Source organism: Mya arenaria, chromosome 4 (assembly GCF_026914265.1).
Source record: "Mya arenaria isolate MELC-2E11 chromosome 4, ASM2691426v1".
NCBI lineage: Eukaryota > Metazoa > Mollusca > Bivalvia > Myida > Myidae > Mya > Mya arenaria.
The window spans coordinates 59,684,296-59,707,462 of NC_069125.1; the positions used below are offsets into that span (position 1 = coordinate 59,684,296).

A 23,167-nucleotide genomic window follows, 5' to 3' on the forward strand; every position below is an offset into this window, starting at 1 on the left:
CAAAACTAAAAAAATCCGACTTATTTCCCTGAAATCAATACCCTACCCGATCCGACGGTGACCTAAGAAATCGAACGATGTTTAGTCTAGTTAAACGGTATATGGCGAAAATGCATTATTAATATAACTTGCATTCGGACAATTTGCATATTTTGGAAAACGTTTAGGTCCACATTGTTAAACAGTGGTGTTTTATACATGAAAGTGTCAACATAAATGGTTAAGTATTGTAATTTTCTGTTCATGAAACGCTCTATGAGCTATTTAATTGAATGCAATGTGTTTCAAACCGTTACATTCACAGTTAAATTATGATTCACTATCACAGCTAAATTGTAAAGAATTGTTTATTTCAATTTATATTATATTGCTTTTAACGAAATTAGAACGCAGAAAATTGTTTTTGCTTTATTCGTGTCATTTTCCATTATAAACTATGTATTCAACATAATATTAATGCATGTTCAGTATAATGAAATTTAATTTAGTAAATACTTGAAGGGTTGTTCCGCCATATCCTTGTAGCGACGATTTTGGGTAGCGATTCCCAAAAATCGTAACATCCTACATATTCTGATTGTATAACTGAAACTCGGTTGATAGTGTACACGCTGCGGCTGCTGCTATTGGCGATGATGACTGCGACGATGATGATGTCATCGATGATGATGATTCAAATATGACTTCATATGACCACAAGACAGAAGCAAAACACAAAGGTATTCAAAATGTACATTGTCGTTAATAAAATACTAAAGCAGGGACAATAGAAAGGTGAAAAGGAACAAGTTAACAAACAGTACATTCTTTGTAACATTGACGAAAGCTGGCATTGATAACAGAAACGGCAATTGTAGCCGTGCGCCATGTTTGTTTCTAACAATATGTTGACACTTTGTATCTTTGTTGAGAGACATGGCCTTTTCTTATAATGTACACAAACTGATTTATAAATACGAAAAATAAACATCAAGCCGTGTCATAATAAGTTTTAATATTGGTTTTGTGAAAACCTAACAGTCGACCCTTGGTTTTCTATTTCCTCGTAGAGCGGGTTGGTTGAGTGGAGGCTGGCAGAGTAACGCCGCCTGGAGCTCCGCCATTTATGGAGCAGGTAGCCTACCACCACGAGGGTGACCGCCACGCACGCGACAGCCACACCTACAAACACCTTCCCGGTCACGCTAAGCGAGTCGCCAGCCTCACTCGCCTCATGATGGTGCAGAGATTGCGAGTCTTTGCTAAAAGCCGGGGTTTCTGAGATGGTTGATGGTAAATCTGACATTACTGTTTCGGTTCTTTGTTTCGATGCAGGTGTCTTTATCGGCGGATTCGTTTCCGTCATGGTCGGTGTAGTTCTGCTGGTTGTTGTGATTGCTTTCTTAGTTACGGTGTTTGGTGCTCGCGTGGTTTGTTTCTTGCTCGTGATTGCTGTCGTTGTTGTTGTTTTCATGACTGTCGTTGTTTTTGTTTTCATGACTGTCGTCGATGGCATGGCTGAGGTCGGAGAGAGGTCTTCAAATAAAGATAAACATGTTTGAAGTGTTTCATGGTAGTATACAGGATTAGTAAGATTCAACCTTCATTACGTTTCTCTGTTATTAATTTTATAATACTGTTAAAACAAGTTTACTGTTCTGGAAGGAGTGTGTAAAATCATCTGAAAAACGTTCTAAATTTTGTTAAATGACAAAAAAATCAACTCATTTCGACGGTGTTTATAGTCACCTTGGCACTCGTACAGGGAGACGTCGTCGATGGCGAAGTCGCTCCTGTAGCTCGTCCCTCGGATTGCCCGGAACCAGATCTGAAGGTGCGAAAGTACTTTACTAAATAAGAGTGTTCATAAAGTATTTTGAAATGATCATGAATCTGCATTAATATATAGAGAATCGTTGATGTACTGATCAAACATTACATCATTGGTTGCTTCCCTTTTCTAGCTATACGAACAGAATAGAAGCCCAAATAATGTTTGGCTTGAGGGCAAGTGTAAGAATGAAATTCTGCGCAACCTGAAAGGGTTTGTCTAGCGCTGGCACTTCTATTATCTGGTTCCACCAGTCTGAGCCCTTGTTGTGATCAACGGTGAATTTGGGAACCAGACCCGCCAGGCCGCGGGTGCCGTCCGGTCGGACGTAAACCTCAAGCCGGCCGATATCTGTAACAAAAAACTTTTTTTTTAAATATGTATGGTAAAACCATGAAGCTGATTAGAATAACGTAGTTGCATATCATATTAGCAAAGGCGATGTGGCCTGTAGTTTAATGTGCCACTTACGGGTAAGCAATAACGGTAGCATATTTGCAGCTATTGCATGGTCGCTTCCCTTTTCGGAACAAGCGTCGATCACCTATTGCTTCCCTATTCAGTACAGTTGCAACAGATTGTAATCAATTATGTTATCTTAATAGCTTTTTAACTTGATATAGTTTAAATCAGTGAATGTTGCACAACTATTCATTCAACGAGTAACAAGACGGTTAAATTTAGACCTACCCTTCTCCCCTAAGATATGATACCAGAATGAGAAGCAGCGACGGCCCCAAGCGGCCGGATACAGCGGTGATTCCAGTATAGCGGTGTGCTCAAACTTGTCGGAACCGGAAGTCTCGAAGTACAGGTAGTGACCTGCAATAGTTTCATTTAAATAGGGATATGCGTATTAGTTAGCATTATTTATACTAAATGAATCTATGTGGACTTCTTCATCATTTATACATGGATGCATTTAATAGCATATACTAACATCATATTCAATGTAGTTTCAAATTGTATCACGTAAGATAATAATTGTCCATTAGATATATCCGGATAAAAAACAACCATAACAAAACTATTACAGCATGGTATGAAAAGATGACTCATTGAAATGATATTTACAAGCGAATACAGGTGGGGAGGGGTCGCCAAAGTTAAATTTTTATCTAAATATTAAAAAGAGAAAAAAAGTACGCCAAAATGCACCATTTCGAACTAGTTACCCCCTCCCCTGTGAACACTTCATGTCACAAGCTTACGCCCTTAAGTTACGCCTCCTCTAAAGTCAACTCCCGGGCTCGCCTCTGATATTATCATAACAATCTATAAATAGAAAACCTGTTCACGGAAGTAAACAAGAACAGTCCTCAAAGATCTGGTAAGTGATGAAGAAAATCTGAAACTGATTGGATTGTGTTTTTTTCTGCAGGAAAACACTCCATTGCTTAATATCAATTGGTACAAAACCTACAGCACCCACCTGTTCCATGTGGCCCTAAAGTGTGGTCGTGGTCGGGTCCGGTCCTCTTTGTGGGCGTACTTCCAGTGTGCCAGATCCACTCCTCGTGGTCCGCGTCGTTCTGGTTCCAACCACACAGGTCCGCCGCCTCGAAGTCGCACGCCGTCGACGGCTTCCATGCTGACAAACAGATTTAAGCGCTGATTTTAAACGCTATAAATGCTCTATCATGAGAAGGACGGGGAGGGTGAGGAGGAAAAGAATGATGATGATGATGATGATGATGATGATGATGATGATGATGATTAAGAATGATGATGATGAAAAATGATGATGATGATGATGATGATGATGATGATGATGATGATGATGTTCCTGTTGTCATACTTCCTGATGACTGGTAACCACTGACAAATAATGTTAAATGAGTAATAGTCATTTACGACCAATATTGTTTTTTGTTGTTGTTGTTTTTTTCGTTTTTAATGCGCGTTGCCATAAAATGTCTTATGTTCGAATCCATTTTGATTCGGATTCATATGATTTCACAACACAATATTAGCTAATTAATGTGTTATATATAATATATCTCGTATAAATCATATGCAATACAGCAGAAATAAGCCCACATGTGCCAGTCGATTATTTATCTTTTTTGGCAGCAAATAAAAATCAAAGCGCTGATGGCGCTGCATGAACAGGGTTTTATACGGGTTTTCACCATTATGTTTCACGATCATGTGTGTATTAATAAGGTGCTGATATGTAGCACAGTGAATCTTAGAGTCCCCGTGTAAACCAACCACAGGGGCCGCTCCAGGTTTATTGAAGCATGAATAAAATAAAATTATAGTTATCAAATACTTATATGTTTGTATGTTAATAATTTTCTCATTTCTTTTTTTTGTGGCCATCTATGTGATATTTGATGTTAATTTTGGCCAAAAGCATGTATTTGCTGATATTGCCAATAAACTGAAACTGAAACAAACTGAAACATGATGGTAAATGACAAATTAATATTTTATTGACAATATAGTCAATGTCGCTGTGTAACCAGACAAACCAGGATGGAAAATGTAACCAATCCGAGCATTAGACTCCATCATATGGTGTTACAATACGAGTTAGGCTTGCCAAGGATTTATTAACCAGAGAAATAAAATAGAAATTGGTTGATCAGGCATGGTGAATTTAAAAGATACACTAAAACCGTTTCCGGTTGGTAATTAGATGTTGGCATAAACAAAGACTATACTAATTATTAAATTGAAAACGATCCTTTTCAGGGCCACTGTTAAAATTTCAAATAGTATTTTAAAATGATACATGCATTATTTACATAAAACATGGATTCTGACCCGAGAGGAACGATAAATAGATCATATGCAACGGCTGGTGAATTATTGGAACAGCATTGAAACAAACTCCACGAAGCCTTCCTCCCCGTAAATGTGTGGGATTTAATAATAGAAAATGAAAATATAAAAAATGGTGAATGCTTGTGCTATTCCCAACCCAGAAAATGAAATGTATACTAAACAAACTTTACTCATTAGCAAGTGTTTGCCTATGTTTGCCTTGTTATTCACAAAACAACTTCGAAAATACAACATATTCTAGAGAAATAATTTCTTAATTAAAATGATCAAAATCAAAATGATTGCTTTCAAACAATTGTAAATGAAACACCTAAAAAAGTTATTAAATCCGTGATATTTTCTGATATTTACACCAAACCAGCAAAAAATATAACTCAATTCATTTCAATGAAATGCCATTTTCAAAAAAATGAATACACAAACATCCGTCTATATGTACACTTTAAGGCCACAACAAATTGATCATTTGTTCGTCGGATTTGCCGCACTTAAAATTCGAAAAACGAAAAAAAAAAAAAAAACTTTAAAAATGTTCTCTGTGTTATTTACATTTTCAATCTTCTGCAACGTCAAAGTCACTATAACCTTATCATGTTCTTTAAGAAGTTCAAATTTAGACCTGACCCAAAATTTGGAAATGCTCAAATGTTGAATTACTCTGGCAAGTCTAAAAAGTCTTCCAATAATTGCACGTTACTATGAGGAATGTTGTCTTTACAATATATCCACGTTTAAATTGAACTTAATAGTTAAGCACCGGATCTTATTGCCATTTGTTAAATATTGAGACAGATTTTCATGTGATACAATCAAAACCTTTTCATTTATAACTGAGAACCTATATTTGCAATTAAAAAGCATTTCTTGACATAATTGTATGATAAATTTGGTAAGAAATAAACTTTTTTTATATTTATTTTAATTTTTCGCTTTGCGCTCGCCTCTGAAATGCCTTAATTTAAAAAAAAAAGTATTTTTTTTTTTGCTCGCTCGCTCCTACTTTTTTTTGGCAAAATCCGTAGAACAAATGATCAATTTGTTGTGGCCTAAAGTCTTGAAAAACCTTTAATTTCAAAACTTATTTGTTTTCCTTCTTTGTCTGTATGGTCAGCAACTCTCTTCTATTTCTATATCGTCAGCTAACTCGTCAGCACTTTAGTACGTGCCTGTCAAAATGGCGTGCGGTTGTTATTCCCACGTGGGCTATCACGTGATGACTGTGCGCATGGGATGAGATCATTGTGTCACATGATTGAATGATGTGCTTTGAGTGGAGAGTAATTATTTGTTTACGTTTTGAAGTTCATTCCATTTTGGGCGCAGGGATACTACTTTACTATCATCTTTATCTAAGTTCAACAAATCAAATGATTAAAATAGATATTACGTAATGATTGCTTCTTGCTTTGTCAAATCTAGCACGGTTATTGGAAACATAGCTTGCAATTTATATAGTCCGCACTTTCTCAAACTATATTTTTGGTGGTAAAGAGGCAGACGGCACTTGTTACTATTAATAGGCATTTCATAGGACCATAGGTAAGTAATAAAAATTCTTACGTTCACACCGAGGGATGTCCTCGCTCCACGTGGTTCCGTTGCACGTGACCTGGTAGGCGCCGTTAAGTCGGAAGTTGACATCGCATGAAAACTTGAGCAGCGCGTCTCCCACCTCCGCACGAACACGTAGATGTGGGCGTGGTAATGGCTTCCGGCACGTGGGAGCTGCACATATACCATGATGTTTTGAGCTGTTGTTTGTGGCATTTTTCAAAAATCGATTTGTGAAATAAACGATTATTTATACGTTCTGCTTCATAAAATTTAGTTAAGATAATTGTTAATAAAATTTTAAAATGGTACCAAATTGGTAAAATGTCCTTATTGATTAAGGGAACAAAGTAAAAACATCTACTCGTTTATCCATTCATGGTTACTTTACCTACCTACACATAACGGTGGCGGGGGCGTCCACTGTCCGCTCATGCAGGCGATCGAGGGCGGCCCAAGCCGCGTGAATCCAGAGTCACAGGTAAACGTGGCACCCATGTTCCCCGGAAGTATGGAGTAGTCCCCGTTGGGTACGTCCAGTGCCTGAGTGTTGCAGACCGACCGGCGACCTGGCATAGTCCCAGACGTTTTTAACTGATGTTAATTTTTCATTTCATAGTAAAAACAACAACAAATAATAACAACATTATCATTATCACACTCGTTAGCAAGATGTCACCCTTACACTGTGGCCCTATATGAAAGGAGGTGGGGAAAATAGAAGTAAGATTATTTTTTTAATTAAGCCATTTTAGGCAACAGGCATATATAACTAAGTTATGATCGAACGATAGCTTTAAAGAATAATGGGCTTTCCTTACTATAATTAAAACAAATAATTATATATAAACTAATCTTACTTATATACTTACAATATATATATATTGTTTGGCTATTGGGAAGGGGCATTCTTCAAATATTCCGACCCTTTTACACCACGTCCAATCTAGGAAACGCCGCTACTCACTTTTGATTAAGCATTCAAGTAAATGATCGTCATATTGGAAAAACAAATATACATGTATCTCAAAATAATAAATAAAAACTATAATTGTAAATTTTACAGTGTGACCACATTAAACTAGAGCTATTACTAGATGTGATTAATATTCCCACCCGATGCCTAAGGACCAACGGGCGGGACAAGTTATTATTTAAAAAATGCAAAGGGTAATAACACTTTAAAAAAACATACACTAAATAATGTTTCTTTCGCACAGCACTTCTCAAGTTCTCATCAAAAAATGAACACTTAATGTGTATGAAGGTTAAATTCAATACCTCAAATAAATATGGAGAAAAAAATACTTGTACTGATGTCCCGACTGACGAACGGACCTATGGACGGACAGACGGGACAATGTGATTCCAATATAGCCCTACCGCCAAATGCTGATGGAATATAACGTATATAAAATAAGTAGAAATTCTACCCGGACTTTTACGGAAATTGCTTCTATTTCCTGACCCCTTTGTAGTAGGGCATGGACAGGTAATCTGTGAAAAAGTCCATGAAACAGAAACAGCTGTGGACAGTGCTAACGTAAAACATCACACGAAAATGCACCAAAACATTAATATTGCTCTGGTGGGTGGTTATAAAATTGTACCCGGGTACCTGCAAAAATGTAACCGATACCCTTTCATGCCATAATATGAAGGCCCGCATGATTTTATGAAATGACTATGCTGAGCCAGAAGTGCATGAACAATATTAAAATACAAAGTACTATAATATGCTAGGGTTATAATATGCACAAACATTCGGTCGCATTCCCTGGTTTTATCGCTCCCTTGTCATTTATAATCATATGAACAAAAATATGTCTCCTCTTGAATAGTGTATAACGAAACGGATCTTAACAACGAAATACAGCTTTTTTTACAGGATTTTAAGTGTGTTAAATTGCTCACTTAATACAACAGTCGTTATATGCTCATTGACTTTAATCTTCCAACATAATCTAGATGGAAATTGTACAGTATATAGAGCAGTTTCAGTGGCTAAAGTTAACTCGTGGAACGCTAGACTTTCAAATGATCTATACTTCCAATTAATTAGAATACTATACAGGATCGTCATTTCGCATTGTGAGGGGCGACACCTTCACTTATAAGTACACTCGATACATAATATCGTTTGTAATCATTCTCTATCAAATGTTATATTACTTAATTGCTCTATAACTCACCACTATAGTGATAGCCAAATCTGTGACATCCATTTGGGTATCATATACATGCACATATTACTCATAGCGACGTATGTTTTTACTTAAAACTGATTCTTCTTACCTCGATCTGGTGTGGACACACATTGTATGGTCGTTTTACGGTAACATAGTGTAAACATTAACACATAAATGTAAGGAAGTTTTAATATGTCCATTGTTTGAAAAATAACTGCTGTATAGAACTAGAAGATACTGCACACATACTTGAAACAACACAGCTATATATATGTTGACATCCATAAAACGCCACTTAATATACAAGTGTTACATACTCGGGGAGGCAAACAGATTCTACACCGAAAAGGAAGTATAAGCTTATTACGGTCAAAGTCCATGACTCACTGTCGTCACTGTTATTTTTTCAGGAACGTCCTTCAAAATTAAAATATATTTAGGCCACACCAAATTGATATTTCGTTCCGCGGATTTACCGCTCCTATTTTTTTGAAAATGTAAGCAACTCCATTTTGATCGCCAAGCAGATTTTTTCAGGTAATAATTTATTATAAGGCTAAAAATAATCAAGAATAATTTTTCTACGCTAGTTTTCGTGTTTTTGTTAAGGGAAGTTACCGATGCGTAGTGTTTTTATACTGTATATCGATCGGTTTACCATGGGTTTCAATAAATTCAATCAAAATGGCGGGTTGCGGTATAAACAATGTGGCTCGAAGTTTGGAAATTAAATCTTATTTTGACAATAAATATGTTTTGAGCATGCTTGAAGTCATTGTTGATCGTATCATGCACTAAAGGATCATTATTTAAAGCAATCATTATGCAATTAAGCATGTGTATCTGAGACTGGAAGCGATTATATTGCGTAATTAGTGACTCGTTTTGAATGGAAATCGGAATGATCAACTTAGTACTATTTTATTCAAGTCATATTACAAGAGACCAGAATTTTACCTCGTTATGACAGGTCAACTTAACTGGAACATGAGTCATTGTTTGGTCCAAATTGATGTATCAAGCTCATTTGATCAAATTCTGACAAAACAACAGTTTTGAAGAAATATCTTTTCACAAATAGCGATATAAACACTGGTCTGGATATGCCTCAACATAAGTAAGTTTAAGTTTATCACCTTATATTTTGTTTTATTTGCAGCATAATCCGGGATTGTAATGCACTTGTCAATTGTAACCACTGCCCCGCCCATCCCTCGCCCTTGTTCCAGGGGTATACCGGGGACAGCAGAGGCAATGGGCTGTGTTTTTACCTTTCAGGTGGTCCCGAAATGCCTAGTGAATGTGGTTTTGTCTTCATATTGAAAATAGTCTGGAAAGGGCCTCACTTAGGTATTCGGGGTTGCGGTGCTATTGGGCAGGGATTTTACCAGCAGTGTGTCCCTGCAGGTCGGGTATTTTACCCGGGTTTTGAGAGACCGGAAGTCAAAGTCCCCGCTATTCCGGACATAGAGGGGGGATATACAATTGGCTGTTGCATAAAAACATCTGAATGACCAAAAAAGTACTCTGAAAAATACCCTTGTTCTTTTTGTTTTAATAAGCACATGTCATTGCATTTCCTGTGATAATAAAAACAAAATATAGTCTAAAGTTATATGGAGTCTGATGTTTGATGATGCCTGTCTAAGTTATCACTTTTTACAAATCCAAAATCAATCCTAAGTTATGTCTAAATGCAGTTGCATATGATGTTAAACTGATTCAGGTAGATTTATATAAGTCGTTTCAAACTTCTAAAAGCAGGGTTATTTATTATTATGAATGATCGTCATATTAAAGTACATTTTAATTATATAAGAAATAAGATTTATCCATATAATGTTTGTACTAAACACGGATGAATAAATAGTATGTATTCCGACATTTTCCCAATGTCCATTAGAGGTTCAGTTCAAGATGGCATTAAAATGGGTTTAAGGGCAATTATTTCTTTCTTATTTATATTGAATATAAGGAAAAATATATTTTTCGCTCTTCGCTCGCTTAGGTTTTTATGAAAACTGACAAAATATATTATTTTTTTCGCTCGCTCGCTCGCTCCAATTTTTTTTTGCAAAAATCCGAGGAACTAAACATTAATTTGGTGTGGCCTTATATATAGTGACATGTCACATATTTTTTATGGTGAAAACTCTGTATGTATAGGTTCTAAGAAGCAATGGGTTGAGTTCATCACATACATGCACTTTAATTCAAACGCGTGAATTCCGAAACTTCCTCTAGTATATAGTGTTTTCGTAGGGAAAAACCCCAAAACCCTCGAGCTATGATTAATCATTTATATACTGTTTGGCTCATTGAAGGGGCGTGTTTTAAAGTGCCCGACCCTTTGACACCTAACTTCCAATCTAGGAAACGTCGCTAGTCATGATAATAAACATTAAAGTAAATTAAGATAATATTGAAAAGAAAAGAAAAAAAACTCACAATAATTTATTAGAAAACGTATAATTGTACAGATTTACAGTGTGGACACATTTCACTTGGACTATCATTGGATGTGATTGATACCCCCACCACACCATCATCTTATCCTGATGTCCCAGGACCGACGGATGGGACAATTTGATTCTGACATAGCCCCCATCACCACCAATTGTTGGGATATAAAACATAAGTAGTAAAGTAAGAAATTAAGTATAAATACAATCAGAGGGCGATTATTCTATAAAACCAAACTCAAAATAAGGCAATAATTCTAAAAATAAACATAATATATATTTTTTACAGTTAAAGTCTATATCTAAAACATTTAGAGTTATTGAGAGAAGTTAAAAAAATATAATCACGTTTCCGCTAAACACCACGCTCGGGTTGTTATAAACCTATCTTACACTTTGTCATGTAAAGTATTTTTCCATGTACGTTAGTTAGCGGCCAAGCCGTCTCTCAGGTAACGCGTTGATCTCATTTAAGCACACTCCATACATAACATCGTTTGTAATCATTCTCTACAAAATGTTGTATTAACCAAACGCCTCTATCACTAAATAAGATAGTGAAAGCCGATTTTTAATACATGATTGTATATATTTTGATATCATATACATGTATACACACATTATTCATGCCGATGTATGTTTTTACTTAAAACTGATTTTTCTTACCTCGTTCTGGTGTGGACACACATTGTATGGTCGTTTTACGGTAACATAATGTAAACATTTACACATAAATGTAAGGAAGTTTTAATATCTCCATTTTGGAAACATAACAACAACGTAAATACTGCACAACAGCTGTATGACGGCACTTAAATGCATAAGTGTTACATACTTGGGGAGGTTAACTGACTCTGCCCTAAAAACAGAAGTTTAAACTCATGTAGTTAAAGTCCACTCACTCAATATCGTCAATGATATCATTTCAGGAATATCCTCCAGCCCATTGATATTGAAATGTTCAATCCCATAGAATAAAATAATCCCACCTCTACCACCTAATCAAAATTAAAACTGTACAATCCGTTTCTTACATAACACAAGTACGCGGTGTAAACTCTCTGGTGAAGAGCATAATTATGTAATATCGAAGCTATGAGCCGAGTGCATCATAGCTTCACATATATAATAAATGCACTTGAATACAACTGCGTCTGTTTACAAAAATAGGTTTATTTTAAGTATAGGTTATTGCAGTGGCGGATCCAGGATTTTCTAAATGGGGGGCACAACTAATTATAAACATATCAAACTTTTGAATGCATTATTTTGATCATATAATGACATGGAATTAACATTTGTCTTCAGTGTCAATGATGTTTGGCAGAACAATTGAATTAAAAAGAAAGCATGTACTGATCCTTATAAGATAAACCTTTCAAAAAAACAACAAAGATATCGAACTAGGTCCGACAGATTTATAGGCTAAGTCGTTAACCACTCGTCCACCTGAGACACACATATATATGGTGTAGAATAAATGCTATATAAACCTACAGTATATTGATTGCACTCAACGATACTGTACATCGGCAAATTTGACAGCAAATTCAAAAAAGGGTTTCAAATAAATTAGTATGTATTAATTTACAAAGGCTCTAGCATAATTCCGAGAACTAGACAATAATAAAGGCTGAAATGGAAAGTTAAAAAGGCGGCAACGTTTTGAATTTAAACTTTAAATGCAGGTCATGTACACACATATCTTGTTGACACACAATGCCATTATTAAAAGCAATGACGAACATGTATTGTGCACATGTTAACAGTTTAAAACAACTTACATTTCTGGTGTATGATATATTCTGAAAACAGTAAACTTACGCGTATAACTGCAGCCATATGTATCTACTTTTGATCAGCTGTCTGTGTAAAATGCGGCGCCATTTTTTTTTATCGAATGTTTGGGCACCGATTTCATTTTCAAGAGACTTTTTTCGTTTCGTATACTATATTATATTATACTCGATAATCAGGTTCAATTGTTTATTTGCTCAAATGCTTATGTATGAAATTTAAATTGTGACAAAATAACATATTTGTACAGTTAAATCAATAAAGTTGTGCCCCAAAAACATTACTTGCCGGCCCGCTGGTGCCGGCCCTCTGGGGGGAGCACGGGCCCTATGTGCCCCCCCCCCCCCCCGGTAGAACCGCCACTAAATATTGTTTATTGCGAATGTGTTATAATCAAATTAAAAAAAAATATATACATATATAATTAAGTGGTAATATAATAGAAATCCATGCCGTATTTAATTAAAATTTCACGAACACTAAAGCAAAATCGTTTGGTGTATTTTTGTTATTTGGAAGAAAAACTTGAGGTTTTTAGCGAACACAAGGCTGGTATATACTGGTAATTGACTCCGAGATTATACCAGGTACAATTGATTTTCAGCGACCTCAGTCATATCAGATCGTTTTTCAACAAAAATCGGTCATCGTTTGACCCCAAGTAGATGATCCCTATCTCTTTTTCGGAGTCAGTAGGTCAAAGGTACATGTCATAGTGCATTTGGTTGTTTTTTTCCTTCAAGGATCCCATTTTTTGAAATTAAACTAAACAAATTATAGAAACACGCATTCCCGATTACCCAACAAGCGATCCGATTTCAGTGGTAAGCTAGGATTCAGAATTAAGCGACCTTTTCCCAAAATTTGAATGGATTTTCTCGTTACGGAGAAGTTATAAAAGCTCGCCAATAATTTACGTTATAAGTATTCCTACACTTGTTTTTTTATTGTTTCTATTAAATGGCAGCTCGTGTAGATCCTTTATATATTATGCGTTCACTATGTAATGATTTCATAACTGGTGTATCAATAAAAACTACTAGCACACAAGAGGCTATCTGACCGAAAAGAGCTGTTATCTAAAAAATATGTGCATGTATGTAAATACTTTAAAAAAAAAATAATATAAGAATTAGTAAATTATATCAGTCTCTACATGTGTATATGAAGTGAGTGATTACTTTGCTGGTATTTTTTCATCATCATCATCATCATCATCATCATCATCATCATCATCATCATCATCCACCACCACCTCCACCCCCACCACATCCTCATCCTCATCATCATCATCATCATCATCATCATCATCATCATCATCATTGTTATCATCATCATCATCATCATCATCATCATCCATCATCCATCATTTTTAATACGAGTAAAACACTCACCTCATCGCACGCATCTTCCTCAAACCAACGACTGTTCACTGTAACATTACGGCGCTTCAGCGATGTAACGTACGTAGGTAGCCGCTGTATTTAATATTCGTCTTTCCCTCTGAAACCTCCGTTTAAATCATACAGTTTTACGATGAGACGGGCTGTCACTATTTCCAGTGGTATCAAAATGCAATAAGTCTCATTTGCAAATAATTTCTTTTTCCCAGCATTACAGCAAAACTCAAAATATCCGACTAATTTCCCTAAAATCAATACCCTCTACGATCCGACGTTGCTATAAGAAATCGAAAGATGTTTAGTCTAGTTAAACGGTATATGGCGAAAATACAATATTAATATAACTTGAATTCGGACAATTTGCAATATTTTGAAAAAATTTAGGTCCACATTGTTAAACAGTGGTGTTTTATACATGAAGGTGTCAATATAAATGGTTAAGTATCGTAATATACATATATTGCAAAAAAGTAATTTTCTGTACATGAAACGCACATTGAGCTATTTAATTGAATGCAATTTGTTTCAAATAGAAACTTTTCATTCTCCGTATTACGATTCACTATCACAACTTAATTGTAAAGAATTGTTCATTTCAATAAATATATTATTATATTGCTTTTAACGAAATTAAAACGCAGAACAATTGTTTTCGCTTTATTCGTGTCATTTTCCATTATAAACTATGTATTCAACATAATATTAATGCATGTTCAGTATAATGAAATTTATTTTAGCAAATATTTGAAGCGATGTTACGCTATATCCTTGTAGCGACGATTTTTGGTAGCGATTCCCAAAACTCGTAACAACCTACATATTTTGTTTGTATAACTCAAACTAGGTTAAGAGAGTACACACTGCAGCTGCTGCTACTGGCGATGATGACTGTGCCAATGATGATGTCATCGATGATTATGATGATGATGATGACATCGATGATGATGATTCAAATATGACTTCATATTAACCACAAGACAGAAGCAAAACACAAAGGAATTCAAAAGGTACATTGTCGTTATTAAAATACTAAAGCAGGGACAACAGAAAGGTGAAGAGGAACAAGTTAACAAACAGTACATTCTTTGTAACATTGACGAAAGCTGGCATTGATAACAGAAACGGCAATTGTAGCCATGCGCCATGTTTGTTTCTAACAATCTGTTGACACTTTATGTCTTTGTTGAGAGACATGGCTTTTTTCTTTTAATGTACACATTTTTTTTATAAATACGAAAAAAAACATCAAGCCGTGTCATTATCGGTTTTCAAAGGGGTTTTGTGACAACCTAATAACCGACTCTCGGGTTTCTATTTCCTCGTTGAGCGGGTTGGTTGAGTGGAGGCTGGCAGAGTAGCGCCGCCTGGAGCTCCGCCATTTATGAAGCAGGTAGCCTACCAACACGAGGGTGACCGCCACGCACGCGGCAGCCACACCTACAAACGCCTTCACGGTTACGCTAAGCGAGTCGCCAGTCTCACTCGCCTCATGATGGTGCAGAGATTGTGAGACTTTGCTAAAAGCCGGGGTTTCGGAGTTGGTTGATGGTAAATCTGACATTACTGTTTGTGTTCGTTGTTTCGATGCAGGTGTCCTTATCGGCGGATTCGTTTCCGTCATGGTCGGTGTAGTTCTGCTGGTTGTTGTGATTGCTTTCTTAGTTACGGTGTTTGGTGCGCGCGTGGTTTGTTTCTTGCTCGTGATTGCCGTCGTTGTTTTTGTTTTCATGACTGTCGTCGATGGCATGGCTGAGGTCGGAGAGAGGTCTTCAAATAAAGATAAACATGTTTGAAGTGTTTCATGGTAGTATACAGGATTAGTAAGATTCAACCTTCATTACGTTTCTTTGTTATTACTTTTATAATACTGTTAAAACAACGTTAATGTTCTAGAAGGAGTGTGTAAAATCATCTGGAAAGCGATCTGAATTTTATTAAATGACAGATAAATCAACTCAATTCGACAGTGTATATAGTCACCTTGGCGTCGTCGATGGCGAAGTCGCTCCTGTAGCTCGTCCCTCGGATTGCCCGGAACCAGATCTGAAGGTGCGAAAGTACTTTACTAAATAAGAGTGTTCATAAAGTATTTTGAAATGATCGTGAATCTGCATTGTTATATAGCGAATCGTTGAGGTACTGATCAAACATTACATCATTGGTTGCTTCCCTTTTCTTGTTAAACGAACAAAATTGAAGCCCAAATAATGTTTGGCTTGCGGGCAAGTGTAAGAATTCTGCGCAACCTGAAAGGGTTTGTCTAGCGCTGGCACTTCTATTGTCTGGTTCCACCAGTCTGAGCCCTTGTTGTGATCAACGTAGAATTTGGAAACCAGACCCGCTAGGCCGCGAGCCCCGTCCGGTCGGACGTACACTTCAAGCCGCCCGATATCTGTCAACAAGAAACTGTTTTCTTTAAAGATGCACTCTTACTCCTAAATAAATTTACCAAAATTAATACTTATGTTTTTATATTCCAAAAAATGATTGATAAATGTCGAAAACAATTGTTCTTATGAAGGACACCGAGTTTAATTTAAAAGAAATGTGCATACAACACGGTATTTCTACCTTATGGGACTAGATTAGATCACAGTAAATCTTTTAGCATTCACCAATCATTTAATATGTTTGCATTTTCTGTTAGTTAAATACAGGGTTACATCCTTGTTATAGGTAATATTTTTTTCCATAAATGCATTGTTTAGTAAGTAGTTAAAGGTTTATCAGTCAAAATTGATGTTTGTTATACATGTGTATGCATTGATTTTGAATAAGAGTGTCAGTTAAATTAGTATGGTAAAACCATGGAGCTGATAAGAATATCGTAGTTGCATATCATATTAGCAAAGACGATGTGGCCTGTAGTTTGATGTGCTGCTTACGGGTATGCAATTACGGTAGCATATTTACAGCTATTGCATGGTCGCTTCCCTTTTCGGGACAAGCGTTGATCACCTATTGCTTCCCTATTTAGTACAGTTGCAACAGATTGTAATCAATTATGTTATCTTAATAGCTTTTTAACTTGATATAGTTTAAATCAGTGAATGTTGCACAACTATTGATTCAACGAGTAACCAGACGGTTAAATTTAGACCTACCCTTCTACCCTAAGATATGATACCAGAATGAGAAGCAGCGACGGCCCCAAGCGGCCGGATACAGCGGTGATTCCAGTATAGCGGTGTGCTCAAACTTGTCGGAACCGGAAGTCTCGAAGTACAGGTAGTGGCCTGCAATAGTTTCATTTAAAATATATGCGTATTAGTTAGCATTATTTATACTAAATGAATCTATATGGACCTCTTCATCAGTTATACATGGATGCATTTAATAACATATACTAACATCATAACCAATGTAGTTTCAAATTGTATCACGTAAGATAATAAGTGTCCATTAGATATATCCTTGTAAAAAACAACCATAACAAAACTATTACAGCATGGTACGAAAAGATGACTTATTGAAATGATATTTACAAGCGAATACAAGGGGTGGGGGTGGGGGGTCGCCAACGTTTAATTTATATTTAAATATAAAAGAAAAAAAATAAGTTTCGGTTTTGTTGGAGGGCGCATGTTAAAAACTTACGCCACTAAGTTACGCCCCCTCTAAAGTCAACTCCTGGACTCGCCTCTGATATTATAATAACAATCTATAAATAGAAAACCAGTTCTCATTGAAGTCTATAAGAACAGCCCTTAAAGATCTGGTAAGTGATGAAGAAAATCTAAAACTGATTGGATTTTTTTTTCTGCAGGAAAACACTCCATTGCTTAAAGGGGCTGTACTCCGTATGATAAAATAGCGAGAAAAAAAAAGAAAATTTTCGAAAACTGACATACACTTGGCATCGATGTGTACTATGCATTGAAACTTACTAACTGAAGTACCACATAGGTAACAATTTATTTAAGTTTAGCAGTTGTTTCATATTTTTCCATTAAAAAAGATTACTGGGTGTGTCTACCAGGTACAATTCATTCCTGTTGCGTGATTGGCTAGTCGGTGTTATCACGTGATATTACCATGGTAGGTGTATAGATTAATTATGTCACCCAATTTTAGTAAGCCTTTGTAGCTCAATGGATACGACGCTGGACTGCAATTTTGGCGGCACGGGTTCGAACCCGGTCTCCGAAACATTTTTTTTTACATTTTGGTACTTTTTTTACAATTATGATATCAAAGCGTAACACATTCTATTTGATAATTGTTCTGAGATTCGTTACAGAAAAAACTTTTTTGGTGCCAATCTGGTTTACAGTCCCTTTAAAGTTGAACTGAACTGTAATTATTATACTATATTGTTATACGGGTACACTAAATTATTCACAGATACACTTCAGCCGGTTCAGGAACACAGGATTTATCGTCAGTTTGAAACTGTTTCAAACTTTCAGTGTTTGACTTGGTTGAACATATTGATTCGTTCCATTTCCTTCTGTTAACTTTCAAATTAAAAGCGTCTACTTCGGAAGATTAAGCAGAATCCATATGTTTTACTCGTTATTTTGGTTATAAATAGGGATGCAAACGAATGGCAAAATTGATATTCGAATTCAATATTCGGTAATTCTTTCGATCGAATATTCGAATATTCGATTACCGAAATACGTATTTTAGAAGATGTAGTAAACAACTATTATAATTCGTTAAAGTAATAGCCGGGAAATTTTAATCTTACTTTGTCATGGAGATTGACCTCTAATTTTAACTATGGAAACCCCAAACCAATTCGGTTCTAGTAAAATAGTAAAACGAAAACATAAGCGGATTGGACTCAGCTATTGTACAACAATAGAGGAAATATATCCTAAAATCTGTTATTGTAGCACATGGCATTCATATCATCACCTCGATTTGCGCTATGTTGCACAGTATTTGCAGCCAAGACAACACATTGGTGTTTAAGCCGATCCCTAGCTAGTTATTGTAAACGTAGGGGGACTTAATGATACATGACGCGTGTCTAGTCATCACATTCACACCTCTGGTATTAGGGGCCACTCGTTGTAAAAACAAGACAAACGAACTTTATAAACAACATCAGTGTTGTAGGCAAAATGTGTTTTATTTTCTTTATTGAACTTTTTTTCGAACATTCGAATATCGATTTTGACATTCGAATACCAAACGTTTGATCGAATATTCGAATATTCGTTTGCATCCCTAATATAAACCATGTAAGTGGACTGGAAACCTTGGAAAGTCCATGTTTTTTTACTGAATTTTCGCGGACGCGGAAGTTGATATGTCGATTGACTGGCTTCCGTTTCATCTTCATTCTCTATTAAAACCGAGAGGCAGTACCAAGGGAAGCAACTACGCACGTATAGCAACGCCAAGGGACGAAAGTCAGTTGAGTTTTTCGGAAAATGCGGAACAGGGGTTAGTTTGTAACAAACTGCCAGCTTATGAAAATGATTTGAACTGAATAAAATATCGTAGCAAACTTGAAAATTATATATCTTTTATATCGTTATGTAATAATTAAATGTCAAATATCAGTTCAGTTCTACTTTAATATCAATTGGTACAAAACCTACAGCACCCACCTGTTCCCTGTGGCCCTAAAGTGTGGTCAAGATCGGGTCCGGTCCTCTTTGTGGGCGTTCTTCCAGTGTGCCAGATCCACTCCTCGTGTTCCGCGTCGTTCTGGTTCCACCCACACAGGTCCGCCGCCTCGAAGTCGCACGCCGTAGGCGGCTTCCACGCTGACAAACAAATTAAACCACTGACTTTAAATGCTATAATTGGCCTTTCATGAGGAGGTCGGGGAGAGTGAGTTAGAGGGATGGGTGAGAAGGGAGAGATGATGATGATGATGATGATGATGGTGGTGGTGGTTTTTTATTCGTACACGAAGGAGTGACTAAAAGATGAAATCTTGTTATTATGACGATAATTAATATTAACGGGAACAAAAGCTACGACAATGATGAGAGTTTGTTCAAAGGATATTAAAGGATGAAGCGCAAAAATCCCGGTTGATGAGCTAATGTCAGAACAACAAGAAATAGAGTGAATTTAAATACATGTGTAACAATGCAAATCGGAAGTGCTCAATTCAACATAATAATATAATAGCCCGTATTGAGATTAAAGAACAATATCAATTTCATTACCGAGAGTGTTGAGTGTTCCCGTTGTCATACTTCCTGATGACTGGTAACCACGCACAAATGATGTTAAATGAGTAATAGTCATTTACGACTTATATTGTTTTGTGTGGGTTTTTTTTTTCGTTTTTAATGCGCATTGTCATAAAATGATTTATGTTCGAATACATTTTAATTGGGATTCATATAATTTCACAACACAATATTAGCTAATTAATGTGTTATATATAATATATCTCGTATAAATCATATGCAATACAGCAGAAATAAGCCCACATGTGCCAGTCGGTTATTTATCTTTTTTGACAGCAAATAAAAGTAATAATTGAAACAAGATCATAGACCATAGGTAAGTAATAAAAATTCTTACGTTCACTCCGAGGGATGTCCTCGCTCCACGTTGTTCCGTTGCACGTGACCTGGTAGGCACCGTTTAGCCGGAAGTTGACATCGCACGAAAACTTGAGCAGCGCGCCTCCCACCTCCGCACGAACACGTAGATGTGGGCGTGGTAATGGCTTCCGGCACGTGGTATACCATGATGTTTTGAGCTGTTGTTTGTGGCATTTTTCACAAAATCGATTTGTGAAATAAACGATTATTTACACGTTCTCTTCATTAAGTCTAGTTAAGATACTCGTTAATCAAAATTTAAAATGGTACCAAAAATGGTAAAATGTCCTTATGGATTAAGAGAACCTTTTAAGCCACTTAAAAGAGTTAAAACATCTACTCGTTTATCCATTCATGGTAACTTTACCTACCTACACATAACGGTGGCGGTGGCGTCCACTGTCCGCTCATGCAGGCGATCGAGGGCGGCCCAAGCCGAGTGAATCCATGGTCACAGGTAAACGTGGCACCCATGTTCCCCGGAAGTATGGAGTAGTCCCCGTTGGGTACGTCCAGTGCCTGAGTGTTGCAGACCGACCGGCGACCTAACATAGTCCCAGACATTTTTAACTGATGTTGATTTTTTAATTTCATCGTAAAAACAACAACAAATAATTACAACATTACCATTACCACACTCGTTAGCACGATGTCACCCTTACACTGTGGCCCTATATGTGAGGAGGTGGGGAAAATAGAAATAAGATTATTTTTTTATTAAGCCATTTTAGGCAACAGGCATATATAACAAAGTTATGATCGAACGATAGCTTTAAAGAATAATAGGCTTCCCTTACTCTAATTAAAAACAAATATACATAAAAAAACAACTCTGACTTATATATATATTGTTTGGCTATTGGGAAGGGGCATTCTCCAAATTCTCCGAACCTTTTACACCACGTCCAATCTAGGAAACGCCGCTACTCACTTAAGCATTCAAGTAAATGATCGTCATATTGACCACCAATTGCTGATGGTATATAACGTATATAAAATACGTAAAAATTCTACCCGGACTTTACGGAAATTGGTTCTATTTCCTGACCCCTTCAGTGTAGTTACAATTGTGCGATCTCTTGTAGGGTAAGTAGTAGGGCATGGACAGACATTAAGATTGCTCTGGTGGGTGGTATTAAAAATTGTATCCGGGTATCTGCAAAAATGTAACCGATACTCTTTCATGCCATAATATGAAGGCCCGCAAGATTTTATGAAATGACTAGGCTGAGCCAGAAGTGCAAGAACAATATTAAAATACAAAGTACTATAATATATTAGGGTTATAATATGCACAAACATTCGGTCGCATTCCCTGGTGTTATCGCCCCCTTTCATTTATATAATAATCATATGAACAAAAATATGTCTCTTCTTGAATAATGAATAACGAAACGGATCTTAACAAGGAAATACAGCTTTTTTACAGGATTTTAAGTGTGTTAAATTGCTCACTAAATACAACAGTCGTTATATGCTCATTGACTTCATTCTTCCAGCATAATCTAGATGGAAATTGTACAGTTTAGAGAATAGTTCTGGCTTCCATAACTTTAATGTTGATATTTTGTATGTTTACTACACATTAAGAATACGTCCCAAAAGGTGATATATATATATATATATATATATATATATATATATATATATATATATATATATATATATATATATATATATATATATATATATAAATATATATATATATATATATATCGTGTTCCCTGAAGTATAGCTATATAGAGAGTAGGTTTAGTGTCTAAAGTTAACTCGTGGGACGCTAGACTTTCAGATGATCTAGACTTCCAATTAATTAGAATACTATACAGATCGTCATTGCGCATTGTGAGGGGCGACACCTTTACTTATAAGTACACTCGATACATTACATCGTTTGTAATCATTCTCTATCAAATGTTATATTACTTAATTGCATAACTCACCACTATAGTGATAGCCAAATCTGTGACATCCATTTGGGTATCATATACATGCACATATTACTCATAGCGACGTATGTTTTTACTTAAAACTGATTCTTCTTACCTCGTTCTGGTGTGGACACACATTGTATGGTCGTTTTAAGGTAACATAGTGTTATTATTAACACATAAATGTAAGGAAGTTTTAATATCTCCATTTTGGAAACATAACAACAACGTAGATACTACACAACAGCTGTATGACGGCACTTAAATGCACAAGTGTTACATACTTGGGGAGGTTAACAGACTCTGCACTAAAAACAGAAGTTTAAACTCTTGTAGTCAAACTCCACTCACTCACTATCGTCAATGATATCATTTCAGGAATGTCCTCCAGCCCATTAATATTGAAATGTTCAATCCCATAGAATAAAATAATCCTACCTCTACCACCTAATCAAAATAAAAACTGTACAATCCGTTTCTTACATAACACAAGTACGCGGTGTAAACTCTCTAGTGAAGAGCATATGTAATATATGTCAAATCTTTTTGCTGGGTGCATCATATTATCATATATAATAATAAATGCACTTTACTACAACTGCGCCTGTTTTCAAAAATAGGTTTATTTTAAGTATAGGTTATTGTTTATTGTGAATGTGTTATGAAAAATAAATGGCAGATATGAAAATGAAATGGTCAAACCTAGCGCG

General features: G+C 36.1%; 2 protein-coding genes across 6 annotated transcripts; both read right to left on the reverse strand.

The window, feature by feature from the left end:
• Positions 1-395: 395 nt before the first annotated feature.
• On the reverse strand, positions 396-11,913 carry LOC128230397 (MAM and LDL-receptor class A domain-containing protein 1-like). Of its 5 annotated transcripts, none has more exons than XM_052942621.1 (9): positions 11,472-11,701; positions 7,027-7,120; positions 6,550-6,723; positions 6,164-6,328; positions 3,243-3,401; positions 2,501-2,632; positions 2,016-2,161; positions 1,729-1,807; positions 396-1,515 (listed from the first exon to the last, which is right to left on the reverse strand). In XM_052942621.1, the coding sequence occupies exons 2-9, from the start codon at positions 7,061-7,063 to the stop codon at positions 992-994; spliced, it is 1,416 nt and encodes a 471-aa protein (XP_052798581.1). In that variant the 5' UTR covers positions 7,064-7,120; positions 11,472-11,701; the 3' UTR covers positions 396-991. The 5 variants fall into 5 exon arrangements, with proteins under 5 accessions (XP_052798581.1, XP_052798582.1, XP_052798583.1 ...); XM_052942622.1 differs by lacking the exon at positions 11,472-11,701 and adding an exon at positions 8,450-8,607; XM_052942623.1 differs by lacking the exons at positions 7,027-7,120; positions 11,472-11,701 and adding an exon at positions 11,708-11,913.
• A 2,736-nt stretch (positions 11,914-14,649) lies between these two features.
• On the reverse strand, positions 14,650-23,016 carry LOC128230399 (MAM and LDL-receptor class A domain-containing protein 1-like). Its single transcript, XM_052942626.1, has 8 exons — positions 22,573-23,016; positions 20,902-21,071; positions 20,504-20,684; positions 19,570-19,728; positions 17,110-17,241; positions 16,252-16,397; positions 15,986-16,048; positions 14,650-15,772 (listed from the first exon to the last, which is right to left on the reverse strand). Exons 1-5 carry the CDS (start codon positions 22,664-22,666, stop codon positions 17,114-17,116), a joined length of 732 nt encoding a protein of 243 aa, XP_052798586.1. The 5' UTR covers positions 22,667-23,016; the 3' UTR covers positions 14,650-15,772; positions 15,986-16,048; positions 16,252-16,397; positions 17,110-17,113.
• Between the last annotated feature and the right edge of the window lie 151 nt (positions 23,017-23,167).